This window comes from Lepidochelys olivacea (genome assembly GCF_965140295.1).
Source record: "Lepidochelys olivacea isolate rLepOli2 genome assembly, chromosome: 9".
Taxonomy (NCBI): domain Eukaryota; kingdom Metazoa; phylum Chordata; order Testudines; family Cheloniidae; genus Lepidochelys; species Lepidochelys olivacea.
In genome coordinates this window covers 883,106-895,432 of record NC_140419.1, presented here as the reverse complement: position 1 = coordinate 895,432, position 12,327 = coordinate 883,106, and the positions used below count along the sequence as shown (strand labels likewise).

The 12,327-nt window shown below is 51.9% G+C and overlaps 1 protein-coding gene across 1 annotated transcript; it reads right to left on the bottom strand.

Annotated features, from left to right (window-relative positions):
- Window positions 1-923: 923 nt before the first annotated feature.
- Window positions 924-10,308, bottom strand: APOD (apolipoprotein D). The gene is made up of 5 exons (XM_084638780.1): window positions 10,086-10,308; window positions 7,879-8,032; window positions 7,119-7,240; window positions 3,046-3,131; window positions 924-1,388 (listed from the first exon to the last, which is right to left on the bottom strand). Exons 2-5 carry the CDS (start codon window positions 7,999-8,001, stop codon window positions 1,153-1,155), a joined length of 567 nt encoding a protein of 188 aa, XP_084494906.1. The 5' UTR covers window positions 8,002-8,032; window positions 10,086-10,308; the 3' UTR covers window positions 924-1,152.
- Between the last annotated feature and the right edge of the window lie 2,019 nt (window positions 10,309-12,327).

Genomic DNA, 12,327 nt, shown 5'->3' with positions numbered 1-12,327 from the left:
GTATGTTGGTTTCATTTGTAAGGAGCTGTATTGTTACTACGTATACAGAGTCATCTTGACTCCTGAACATCTGTCAGGGGAAAAGGTGATGTCCCGGCTATATCCCAATGAATAAAAAAGCAGCAAGCAGGATGTGAATGAAAGCCTTCCATTGACAGAGTATTTAGATGAAATCCTTGAAGTACAATACACTTACAAGGCAGGGTTAGAGCTCCATTTGCCTGTCACTTGGTCAGCCTCTAGCAGCGGGAAGATGTTCTTTCTCTCCCTGCTTGTTTACAGATCTCAGAAGCCGAGAGCAGTTTAGGTTAGGACACAGAATAGACGCTGCTCCCTTCTCCCCTTACAAAACTGCTTCCATCATAGTTACAGATAGGAGAGGGCACATTCTCAGACGGGGGTATGGGCGACTGGTGCAGACACTCTGGGATGTATTTAGCAATCTGAGATTTGGACATACAAGGCCTGACCCAAAGACCAGTGAAATCACTGAAGAGTTCTGTGGCCTTCACAGCAGCTTATGTCCATGCTGGCGAAGCCATTACATTCCTCAAGTAAAAATAAACATCTCTCACCATAGAGCTGCCAGCGTAAACAATGGACAAAAGTTCTCTCTGTAGAGAATCTTGGCTCCCAAATTCTGGCCTCCCTACAGAATCCCTCTTATGTCAATAGGATGCTGTTAGAGAGACGATAGTGATGATGTCGCTGATTGAGCCGTGTGCTGATAACAGGCCTACCAGACATCAAGACAAATGCGAAGAACCAAGCCTGCCAGATGCCATGAGAACAGTTTTCCCCAGGGGACATTTGTATGCTACAGCCTACATCCTCCTGCATCCATTCCTGAGAACTTGTATTGGCCACAGAACTTCAGAATCGGCACTCAAAGCCTATTTAACTCTGAAAGAACAGTAAGGATGGAAAGGGTTTTGGTATAATTTACTCAGGCTTCTCAAAGTACATGAGAGAGGTTACACAGGCAGAGTACCAATGCTACGTAGCTGCTATCACACGTAGACATTACAGTCAGGGTTTACAAGCTACCATTAGCAAAAGAGTTTGTTATTCTAAATTAAGAGGTTTTAACCAACACTAAGAAAGCAACAGAGTTCATAACTATCCTGGACTTGTTCTTCTAAACAGTGGGATCTACATCTCAGGAGGACAATTAATTTGATCAGTTGGCCTCATTTTCTCAGTGTCAATCTTGTAGGAACGGAGAAGGTTCTTCAGGCGTTCCACAGTTTCTGGCTGCAGCTGGGGAGTTCTTGACAGAATCCAGGCATATTCAACGTGGAAGAGCCAGATAAAAGTAGTGCAGGAATACACCATGGAGTAGTTTTCATAGTCAGTGGAGAGTACCCAGTAAGGGCTAGAGGGCATGACTAGAAAAACAGCAGGGGCATCATTAGAAAATATGATTAACCAACATTTGATTTTCCTTGGTGTATGTTAAGCAGTTAGAGGAGTTACGGTAAGTCAGGACTCCTGGGTTCTTTTCCCAGTTTTGCTACTGACTTGCTGTGTGACCTATGAAAGGGCAGGAAGTTATTATGTAGAGCTTTCATGTTACACCTGATAGATTCAAGAAAGCCAATAGAATTTTGAACTAAAGACTCATTACTAGTTATGCTGGATGTGTAATACAGCCTAGTGCCAACAGCTAATCCACAGTTAAAAACCAAACCCCCACCACACGCTGGAATGAAGGGGAGTTTGGTGCACATGAGAACAGACATCAGGGGGTACCGGTCATGTTGGTAGGCCCAGAGATGACTCCACCACACCTCACACCTGGTGTCTGCCCCTGCCCCCTTAGAGTCACTGGGTCAGACCTGCAGCTAAAGCCAAATAGTGTAATTCCCTTTTCCTGTTTTTATTTCATGATGTTCAGCCAAAGACACGCGGGGGGCAACACGGGGGGAGGGGTCAAGTGCCCCCCCCGATTGGCCACCGGGAGGGCGGGAGAGGGGCTCTGTCCTCCCACTGCGCCTGTCCCCCAGCAGACTCTGCCCCTGGCAGTCAGGCCCAGGGGGAGCGGACAGGGTGGGACCAGACACTTCTCATGCCACCAGCGATTCTGGGTCACCGCTCCATGCAGCGCAGCAGCTGCCTGAGAAAGCCTGGCTGGGGAGGCAGTGGCAGGCTGCCCTCCGCCCAGGCCCGGCTGCCAGGGAAGCCAGAGCCCCCTCTACATAGGGTACAGTAGCACCATTTATTCATTGAGGATCTGGCTGACACGCCTAATTCTGCTCTCCGTTAGAAGAGACTGGTCTAAATTTAGATTGTTGACTTAAATGGAGTTCGAGTTAGGTCAGGTTGACATCAGTCTGATGGAGGGAACTTGGTCCAGCCTGACGTACTCGTGAGAACACAGGTTACAGGGTTCATCCCTTGATCCAGACCTGATTCTCCACTGCCTTGTACCAAGGAAAATGGTAGCACGTTTCACTCCCCCAGTGTGCGAGTGACATCGTGCATGGCAGCGCAGAACTAGCCCTTCCCTGGATTACTTTTTGTGAATAAGAATAGTCTCCTTCCCCACTCCACGCACACAGGAGACATCAGAGCAGCCATCAAACCTCTAACAAGGCAGCAGGAAGATGTGAGGAACAAATGTAAAGGTGGACAAAGGGAATACTTTCTGAAACAATATTGTGCACAAGGAGAAACGGGCATGTAACAACGATGGTAGAAGCCTTGATGGCATGATAACAAGTGAAAGAAAAGAAAAAAGCCACATAATTAAATTAAAATAAAATCATTGTCCAACTTCCTAGTCGCCACAGAAACATTTATCCTGAACCGTTTCTCATCTGGGGGCCTTACCACTGGGCCTGCTTTCCTCTCACTTGAACTAGTTTTACACCTATGGGATTCCACTGATCTATACCAGTGTGCAAACAGAATCAGGACCCAGCTCTGGGCAGAATTCATGGTGCTACTGAAGCCAATAGCAAGACCCTAGGAGCAGGATTTGGCCCAGTGCAGGGAATGTCTTTAAACTTCTTCCAGGATGAGCCTTTAAACAAACACACTTACACCAGTAAAAGCTGACACCCAGCTTGGCCAGCTCATCGTCTGCCTGGACAGCCTCCCCCTCGATTTGATTAATTCTGCCGTCAGAGCTAAGGGGAGAACAAGAGGTTTGGAAATTAATGGCACAGGTTTGCAATCACATTTAAACAGTTATTTCCAGTAACTCACTCTCTTGAGGTGGTAATCTACATATAGTCGGTTAAAATCCAAAGTAAAACCCCACATAACGTGTGTTCCAGTTAACAGCAGCTTCCCAATAGGCACAGAATCAACTTTTAGATGACATGTTTCGATTTCCAGTAACAGCACACTCTAGATGTCATGCCATGCAGAGCAATCTAGATGGCAATATAGGAACGTCGTGATTGCCATACAGGATCAGAGCTGGGGGCCACTTAGCCCAGAACAACCAACTGCCTCTCTGGTGTATTTTCCTGCTTTGTATGTTGCTGAACTGAACAGCTTGTGTCAGCAGAATGTCAGTGTGTGTTTTGCAACTATAAACCCATGGTATAGTGTATGTACAGTCTATTAATATAAAGAAAAGAAATTAAAAAATCCCCAAATTGTCATGTAGGAGACGAAGAGAGAAAAAACCCAAGCAAGTGACAGATGTTTGTCATGTAGCTTACTACACTGCTGGAAAGCTCTCAGACATGACAGTGATGAGGATAAGATTGAGGAGATAACTCCTCAGGGCAGAGACTGCCCTTTTTTCTCCGTTTGTACAGTGGCTAGCACAGTGGACCCTGATCCATCACAATGCAAATAATAGAAGCATAGAATATCAGGGTTGGAAGGGACCTCAGGAGGTTGTCTAGTCCAACCCCCTGCTCAAAGCAGGACCAACCCCCAACTAAATCATCCCAGCCAGGGCTTTGTCAAGCCTGACCTTAAAATAATAATAACAATAGGAAGGAGGGGAAGGAAGGGGAAGTGTGACTTGTTTGGCACTCCGTCCTATTGCATAGCCCTGCATGTGCTCACATGGTGCAGGGAATGTTTAAGAGACATCATTTCCTATTCACTTCTCCTTTCTCTCTGAAATTGAGATCCCAACCCCTGAGCAGGCCAAGATCTGCTTAAAATTCAGAAATTGTCATTGGTCTTTCCACGATGCTTCAGTTTTCCCTGTCCTGGTTTCCTTACAAAGTTAACTCATAATAAAATAGCCCCCAGGGCCTGATTCTCCACCATCTGTGGACCAATTCTCTACTTTCCTGTGCTTTGGGTGGAGACTTATACCTGTGCAAAAAGGGTATAAAAAGCTAAGTGTCTGGAGCATTCAGATTTGATAGCACTTCACGCTCACTTTGCATGGGTGAAAGAGGTGCAGCACAAGGACACCAGCTCTCCTCTCACTCACACTGGTGTGAATATGGAGTAACAGGCAGCGTCCACTGGCTCCCTTGACGCCTTTGAGGAGCAGTGGGCACTGTCCGGGGTTCTCTGCTCAGTGTCCCCGTCAGGCTCCCTTCTTTTAACCCTTTGACCGCACTCCTGTCCCTGTTATTTCATTAGTTGTCCCCCGGAATCATTTGGTTTCCAGGTCCTGTGGATCCTCCCCTTAGGCTGGGGTGGGGGTGGGGGGTCCTATAGCAGTGGGCGGGCTTCCGCCCACCCACTTCCCGGAACCCAATAGGTACAGGAGGGAGGGTCAGTCCGCTTAGGCTGCCCTGCTGGCTGGAGCCCTCCCTCTTCTCTGGCTGCCCTGCTGGCTGGAGCTCCTTCTCCCTCCCTTGAGCTGCTGCTGTTGCCGGCTGGAGTGCTCCTTCCCTGGACTGCTGCTGACACCGCTGTTGAGAAAAAAAAAAACAAAAAACACACACCACTGAATGGAGAGGCGGGGCGCAAGGTCAGTGTAAGCGACAGGAGAATCAGGGCAAGTCTACGTGACAAACTTAAGTCATGTCGACATACAGCCAACATAGTAATTACATTGGTTTCAGCTGCTGGGGCTGACAGCCAGAACAGACCAATGGAAGTGCTGACACTGCGTTGACCTAACTACATCGACCGAAGCGCAACACCTCTCGCGGCGGTGGAGTTATTAGCTTGGTGCAGTGGGCGACTTGCATCGGCCGGAGCAATACTGTAGTGAGTAGACACTGACAGAGCGAGGTTGATGTAACCGCCACACACACAATGCCAGGCAGTGGGGATCAGGCCTCTGCTGTTAAAGGGTAGGAGATGCTGACATCCCTCCTCCGACTCCCACAGAACTTGCCCAGCGTCCAGCAATCGTATCACATGTTCACACCTGTCTAATTGCCCGTGTCCTACTTAGATTAAAGCATATTATTCCCCTTGCTTATTACATGTCCCAGTTTAATAAAGTAAGATTTGTTTAATTACAGACTCTGAACTATCGTCCCAACACCTCCACTCAACAGCAAAAACCCCTATAACAAGAACTGCCCACTTTTGGGGACTGGCAAGGGAGAGGTCACATGGTCTGAAGAAATGAGCATGGGATTACGAGACAAGAGATCCTGAGCTCTATTCCCTATTCCACTGACTCTGTGGCCTTGGGCAAGTCATTGTACCTCTTTGCCTCAGTTTCCCCCATCAGTAAAAAGGAGAAAGTTACAATACTTGCCCACCTGCTTCCTGGGGCCATCGTGAGAATTAGTTTGTTAGTACCAGTACAGTGCTTTGAACATACAAAATGGTAGAAAATGACAAGTATTATCTGTTATGGTTGCTGCCTTGCCCCACCAAGAGCAGAGAGATTGGAAGGGGCTGAAGTATGAGCGCTGAGAATGTATGGGTCTATGCAAACAGCAAAAAACATCCCTGGCTCCTTCTCGTGGCAGCCTCCTCCATCTGCCATTGCATTCAGGGCTGTATGCACAGGAGGGCTGGTGTTCTTTACCTCGAACAGCTCGAGTTATTCTGGAGCTCTCAGGATCCTGAACAGAGTGAAATCATTACACAGACCGTCAGTCACATTACAACCTCCCCCATCTCTTGCAGTTTAATATGGACTCAATGAATTACCCTGCTGTTTGTCAGGCCCTTCTTTGGCAAAGAAGGAGAGGAGACAGTGCTAAGCAGATACAGAGGAAAATGGGCACAAAGGCAAACGGGCACTGCTCATCTGCCAAGCACAAAGAATGGACTGAAATGTTGTTATGTGCAGTAGAACAAAGCCACCATGTCATGCCAGGGAATGCAAAGAACCTTTCATTCATTCACTCACAACAGCCTCCTGTGAAAGCTGAGACTATCTGACAGCACTATAGAAAAAACACCCGGACCAGTCCCTGCAAAAATTCAGAAGAGCTCTGGGCTTGCAAATCACAAGTAAAATACCACAAACAATCTATTTACAATGCTCATTGGTTTACGTGGGTAGCTATTTCTGGCACACATTACACAGCAGGTACTACCAGAGCTAAGTGAATACTGCAAAAACAGACTTACAAATACTTGCTTCACTGAAAATGGCCAATATACTTGGATTGGGTTTGTGGCCTCTTAACTGGTATTTTGGTGACATCCGCCCGTGAGCAAGGGGCCAGCACTGGGCCCAGGCGCTTGTTCAGCACCAAGCGGTGCAAGGGCCTCGTGCTGCCTCTGCCCAGGGATGAACGTCACCCTGAGACTAGTAAAGTCACATCAGGTTCAGGCCAGCGAGGGCTGCAGGACAGCACGTAATACTCAGCACATGCTCTTTTACCAGTGGCTGTACGCACTGATGTATTTCCTATTCGCGGGTCAGGCTTGCAGTGCGACAAGACATGCCGGTGCTCAAAGGGTACAGCACAGAGACCAGAGACCCAAGCTAAAGCACAAGGAGAGGGATGAAGTGCGGCTGGGCCATGCATTATCTCTGACAACAGATCTCTGGCTTGTCCTGCCAGCTGAGTTACTGAAACCATGAGGTGAGCATCCCCTCTGCATTGCATGGTGCCCTCTGGAAGTGAGATGAGGCTGCGTTGGCAGATATGGAGAAAGACAATATCAGCCAGTTAGTGTAATTTAAGAGATTCTCTCTGCTCAGCGGCAAGAAAACTCAAGGCTCACTGGGATCCTGCTGCAGCAAGGATACAAGCTTGGAAAAAGGTACTTACAGGAGCTCTTGATTTACCACTTTAATCTTCCCATTTTCCTTCAGTGAGTAATTGGCTTGGATGCAGATTCCCTTCTCAAAGCTTGCAGGCAGCTTTTCGATTTCATACCATTTCCCAACATACTGAAAAAAGAAAACCCAGAACAAGCCTTGTTAGTGTCCTCAGATTCACAGGGATTCAATGGATGTGATCAACAGGCTACAGGGCAGTCTAGTTCCTTCATTAACATTGTCCTTATTCTGCTCAGTTCAAAGAAACTTTTCTACGTTTGTGTGAGAATAACCACATTGGTCCACAGAAGGGACTAAACTGGCAACCTTTAGAATTAAATGCATGTATCCCTACAACTTGAGCTAGAAAGCCAGGCTCTGTAGGCAGGAGAGGCTGTACCAGTATGGCCTAATGGACAGAGCGCCGGACTGGGATTCAGGACACATGGGTTCTCTACCACTAGCCTGCTGTAGGACCATGGGCAAGTCAATGTACCTTTGTGCCTCAGTTTCCCCGTTTGTAAAATGGGGATATGGTACGTACCTCCTTTGTAAATCGCTTTGAGACCTATGGATGAAAAGCACTGTCACAGAGCGAAGGGTGTCACTATTAGACTCACGTCCTCTGTGGAGTGGGCACAAGGGAAGGCATAGCACATGGAGCGCAAAATCTGCTCCACTGTTCAGCCACCCTGGCAGGCTGGCTGATCTTTACACACCCTCTTTGCCTTAATTGCTTTGAGCCAGCAGGATTTTAGAGTTCTTCACACCTTGGTAACATCAAAGTTCTCCTGGACTGGTGGATCCAGACACGGTCCCCAGCTGAACGTTTGCCCCTCGGTGATGTGGAGGAGACTGAACAGAACTGAAAGCAGCGCCAAAGTCCCTGGCATGGTCACTTGTGGATGCAAATGGGAACCGGACCTAAAAAGAAATAAAACGTAGAATGCCTGGCCTCCCGGAGGAGCAAATCTGTGCACGGGGTGACACGATGACAAACAGAGCGTTAGCGACAGGATGAGGTTAAAACCACAGTCAGAGGAAAAGGAGTGGAAGGACGGAAACCACCAGCACTCCGCTGCGAAGGCAGTCTTAAAATGGCCAATAGCCCAGTGCCTACCTCGAGCATGGCCAAGCCCATCCCCAATGCTTCCTGGTGAAGCAAACTGCCACGCCTGCGTCTGCATATGGTGAGGAGAGCAACAGCAACCTGGAAACAACGGTTTGTAGGCACTGCACAGCCCTGACCGGCAGTGAGATCCAGGGGCGCTGAGGGCATTCAGCACCTCCCAGGCTTGCGCTTTAAGGCTAGTGCTGGGGTTCTTAGGACAAATAATTTGGTGGCCACAGAGTACGGCCACCAACTCTTGCTGGTGGCTGCTCTCACGCTTTTTCCTAAAATACTTAATTAGCGTTAGGAAAAACAAATAAATATGCACATATACATGTCCAAATCGTAATTTATTTATTGCTAGCTAGTAAGTCTGTTGTGAAAAGTGATATTAACTAACATACAGGTATCACTTTTCACAGCAGACTTACTCAGCCCTGGCAAGTTTGGGGACAAAACAAGCCCTGGATGGGGGATCGGGGGAGGCAGCTGGGGCCAGGAAGACAGCGGGGGGCCGGGCCCAAAGCTCCATGGCCAGAGGACAGAGCCCAAAGCCATGCACCTGGAGCCTGCCGCCCCGCAGCTGGATCCCAAGACTGAAGCCTGAAGCCCTGCTCCAGATCCAGAGCCTGTCACCCACCACCCCAGGGCCTGAGTCCCACGGCCCCTGGGAAGGTGGGGAAACCATGGCTGCCTGCTCCTCCACCGTTGTGCCCCAGGTGTATCCAGAGGGGGGCAGGGCTCAACCCCGATGGTGGCCCCAGCTATCAACAAACACCAAGGCAGTGCATCCGGGAGCACCAGGGAGGGGGGCTGCTACTTTGGCACCTCAATCTCAGTCCGGGAAGCTGTGGCCACAAGAAAAGCCCCTGGTAGCCACACGCGGCCATGGTGGCCACATTTGAGAAACGCTGGGCTAGTGCCCTGATCCAAGGGGAAGCTGCATCAGTACTTTGTGTAAAACGCTGACCGGCGGTTAGAGAAGAAACCCCACCACCACCTGCTCCCAGGGAGCGTCAGTGAATGACTTTGAGGGGCTGTAATGAATGGCCCCATCCTGAGGGTGGGTCTGTAAACAGGCAGGGGGCTTTGGCTTTGCTGCCTGCGGCTGGGGCTCTCTGGGACAGAAGCAAGCAGACAGGAGAGCTAGTGAAAGAGACAGAGCAGTGGGCTCCATGGGTGAATGCAGCCCACCCTTTAGTGCCACCTTTCCTGGTGTTTCCCTCCTGGTGGCTCTCGCTCTCCCCTTGCTGGGCGGCACCCAAAGGAGCTCTGGTGTATTTCTCTTTTCTCCCTTTCAAAGCTGAGCACCTCCACCAGGCATTAGAGGGTGTGCAACTCACTGGCAACAATACGAGGGAAAATCTTCAACCCTAGACCCCCTACCCCTGACAGGCAGACAGCCCTTAACCTTTCCTGGCTGTCCCAGCACACTTCCAAAACATACATTAAAAATAAATCCAATCAAAGCATTTTTGGCTTGCGGGCAGGGGCACGAATACAGCCATTAAACCAAACTGTAAACCCTGTATATGACTGAAACCACTTCAAGGCAGCAGGGTGGTGCCCCCTGCAGCACCCCTCGTTCCAGCACTTACGATTTCTTCTGGACAAGATCGGGAGTTGCTGAGTGCTGCAAAAAGCAGCAAGAAATATCCCTGGCGAATGAAGGTGAGTCCTGCTAAGGATTAATAATAAAAAATATCGGGATGGGGTGGGGCAGGGGTGCTAAGAAAACAGTCCCTTATTTTTGAAATACAGTGTCAGCACCCCTGTCTACAAGGAATACGACAACCACAGGGCACAAGAAAGCAGCTCCCATTTTATACTGACATGCACCTTCAATCAATTAATTTGGCAACATACCTTTGCTGAGAAGGAGAAGCAAAGTGCTGTTGATAGAGGCCCGGGTTATGAGGAACAGCTGTCTAGCGAGTTGCCCTCACTTATTTTATAAGTGTGCTGGGGTCATCATTCCTTAACGCTGGCACAAGCCACACCCTGATCCCTGACACGCTTGTTTTTTTGGAATGCAGCTCGGATGGCTTAAATCTGCACCCGATGCAAAACTGCAGAGACTTTCTGTCTTTCAGCCACTCCCCGAAGGGAGACAAGGGAAGACGTGTTTCTGGGCAGAGCACTTGCAGCCGCAGCGACTTTGCAGCTGCGAGCGACTGCGTGGCAAGGGGCTGTCAGCGCTATTGAAACAGCCAGTTTTAAAAGGGTGACTTTAAATGTCGCTCTCACTGGAGGAACTGCTCCCAGCCCCGCTGGGGACTGGAGATCGGGGCCAGCTTGCGATCTCAGTTACGCCAGAGAAGGCCAGTGCAGTTGCTCTGGATTTATGCTGGAGTAACTGGCTGATGATGTGCTGAGACCACTGCCAGTCATGCTGACCGATCATTGTATCACCATTTCTTTGTGCACCTCGTCTGTCTCCATCTATCGTCCCATGTCCTAGGCCAGGGGTGGGCAAACTATGGCTCGCGGGCCGGATCTGGCCCCTCAGGGCTTTGGATCCGGCCCACGGGATTGCCAGCCCCATGGCGCTGCAGGCCCCACGCCGCTCCCAGAAGCGGCCGGCACCATGTCCCTGCGGCCCCTAGGGAAGGGGTGGGAGGCAGAGGGCTCCGTGCCCTGCCCTCGCCTGCAGGCACCACCCCTGCACCTCCATTTGCCTGGAACAGGGAACCGTGGACAATGGGAACTTCAGGGGAGGTACCTGGAGGCGAGGGCAGCGCGTGGAGCCGTCTGCCCCGCCATCCTCCAGGGACCACAGGGACATGGCGCCAGCTGCTTCTGGGAGCAGCGCACGGCCAGGGCAGGCAGGGAGCCTGCCTTAGCCCCTCTGCGTGCCGCTGTCACCCCAGAGCTGCTCCAGGCAAGCAGCGCCGGGCCGGAGCCCTCACCCCGAACCTCTCCTGCACCCCACCCCCTGCCCTGAGCCTCGCCGCACCCACACCCTTCCTGCACCCCAACCCTCTGCCCTGAGCCTCCTGACGCACTCCTCCTGAACCCCAACTCTCTGCCCTGAGCCCTCTGCTGCACCCCACACTCCTCCTGCACCCCACCCCCTGCCCAGAGCTCCTGCCGCACCCCTCCTGCACCTCAACCCCCTGCCCTGAGCCCTCTGCTGCACCCCACACTCCTCCTGCACCCCACCCCCTACCCTGAGCTCCTGCCGCACCCCTCCTGCACCTCAACCCCCTGCTGCACCCCACACTCCTCCTGCACCCCACCCCCTACCCTGAGCTCCTGCCGCACCCCTCCTGCACCCCACCCCCTGCCCTGAGCCTCGCCGCACCCACACCCTTCCTGCACCCCAACCCTCTGCCCTGAGCCTCCTGACGCACTCCTCCTGAACCCCAACTCTCTGCCCTGAGCCCTCTGCTGCACCCCACACTCCTCCTGCACCCCACCCCCTGCCCAGAGCTCCTGCCGCACCCCTCCTGCACCTCAACCCCCTGCCCTGAGCCCTCTGCTGCACCCCACACTCCTCCTGCACCCCACTCCCTGCCCTGAGCCCCTGCCGCACCCCTCCTGCACCTCAACCCCCTGCCCTGAGCCCCCTGCTGCACCCCACACTCCTCCTGCACCCCACCCCCTGCCCTGAGCCTCGCCGCACCCACACCCTTCCTGCACCCCAACCCTCTGCCCTGAGCCTCCTGACGCACTCCTCCTGAACCCCAACTCTCTGCCCTGAGCCCTCTGCTGCACCCCACACTCCTCCTGCACCCCACCTCCTACCCTGAGCTCCTGCTGCACCCCTCCTGCACCTCAACCCCCTGCCCTGAGCCCCCTGCTGCACCCCACACTCCTCCTGCACCCCACCCCCTGCCCTGAGCCCCTGCCGCACCCCTCCTGAACCCCAACTCTCTGCCCTGAGCCCTCTGCTGCACCCCACACTCCTCCTGCACCCCACCTCCTACCCTGAGCTCCTGCTGCACCCCTCCTGCACCTCAACCCCCTGCCCTGAGCCCCCTGCTGCACCCCACACTCCTCCTGCACCCCACCCCCTGCCCTGAGCCCCTGCCGCACCCCTCCTGAACCCCAACTCTCTGCCCTGAGCCCTCTGCTGCACCCCACACTCCTCCTGCACCCCACCCCC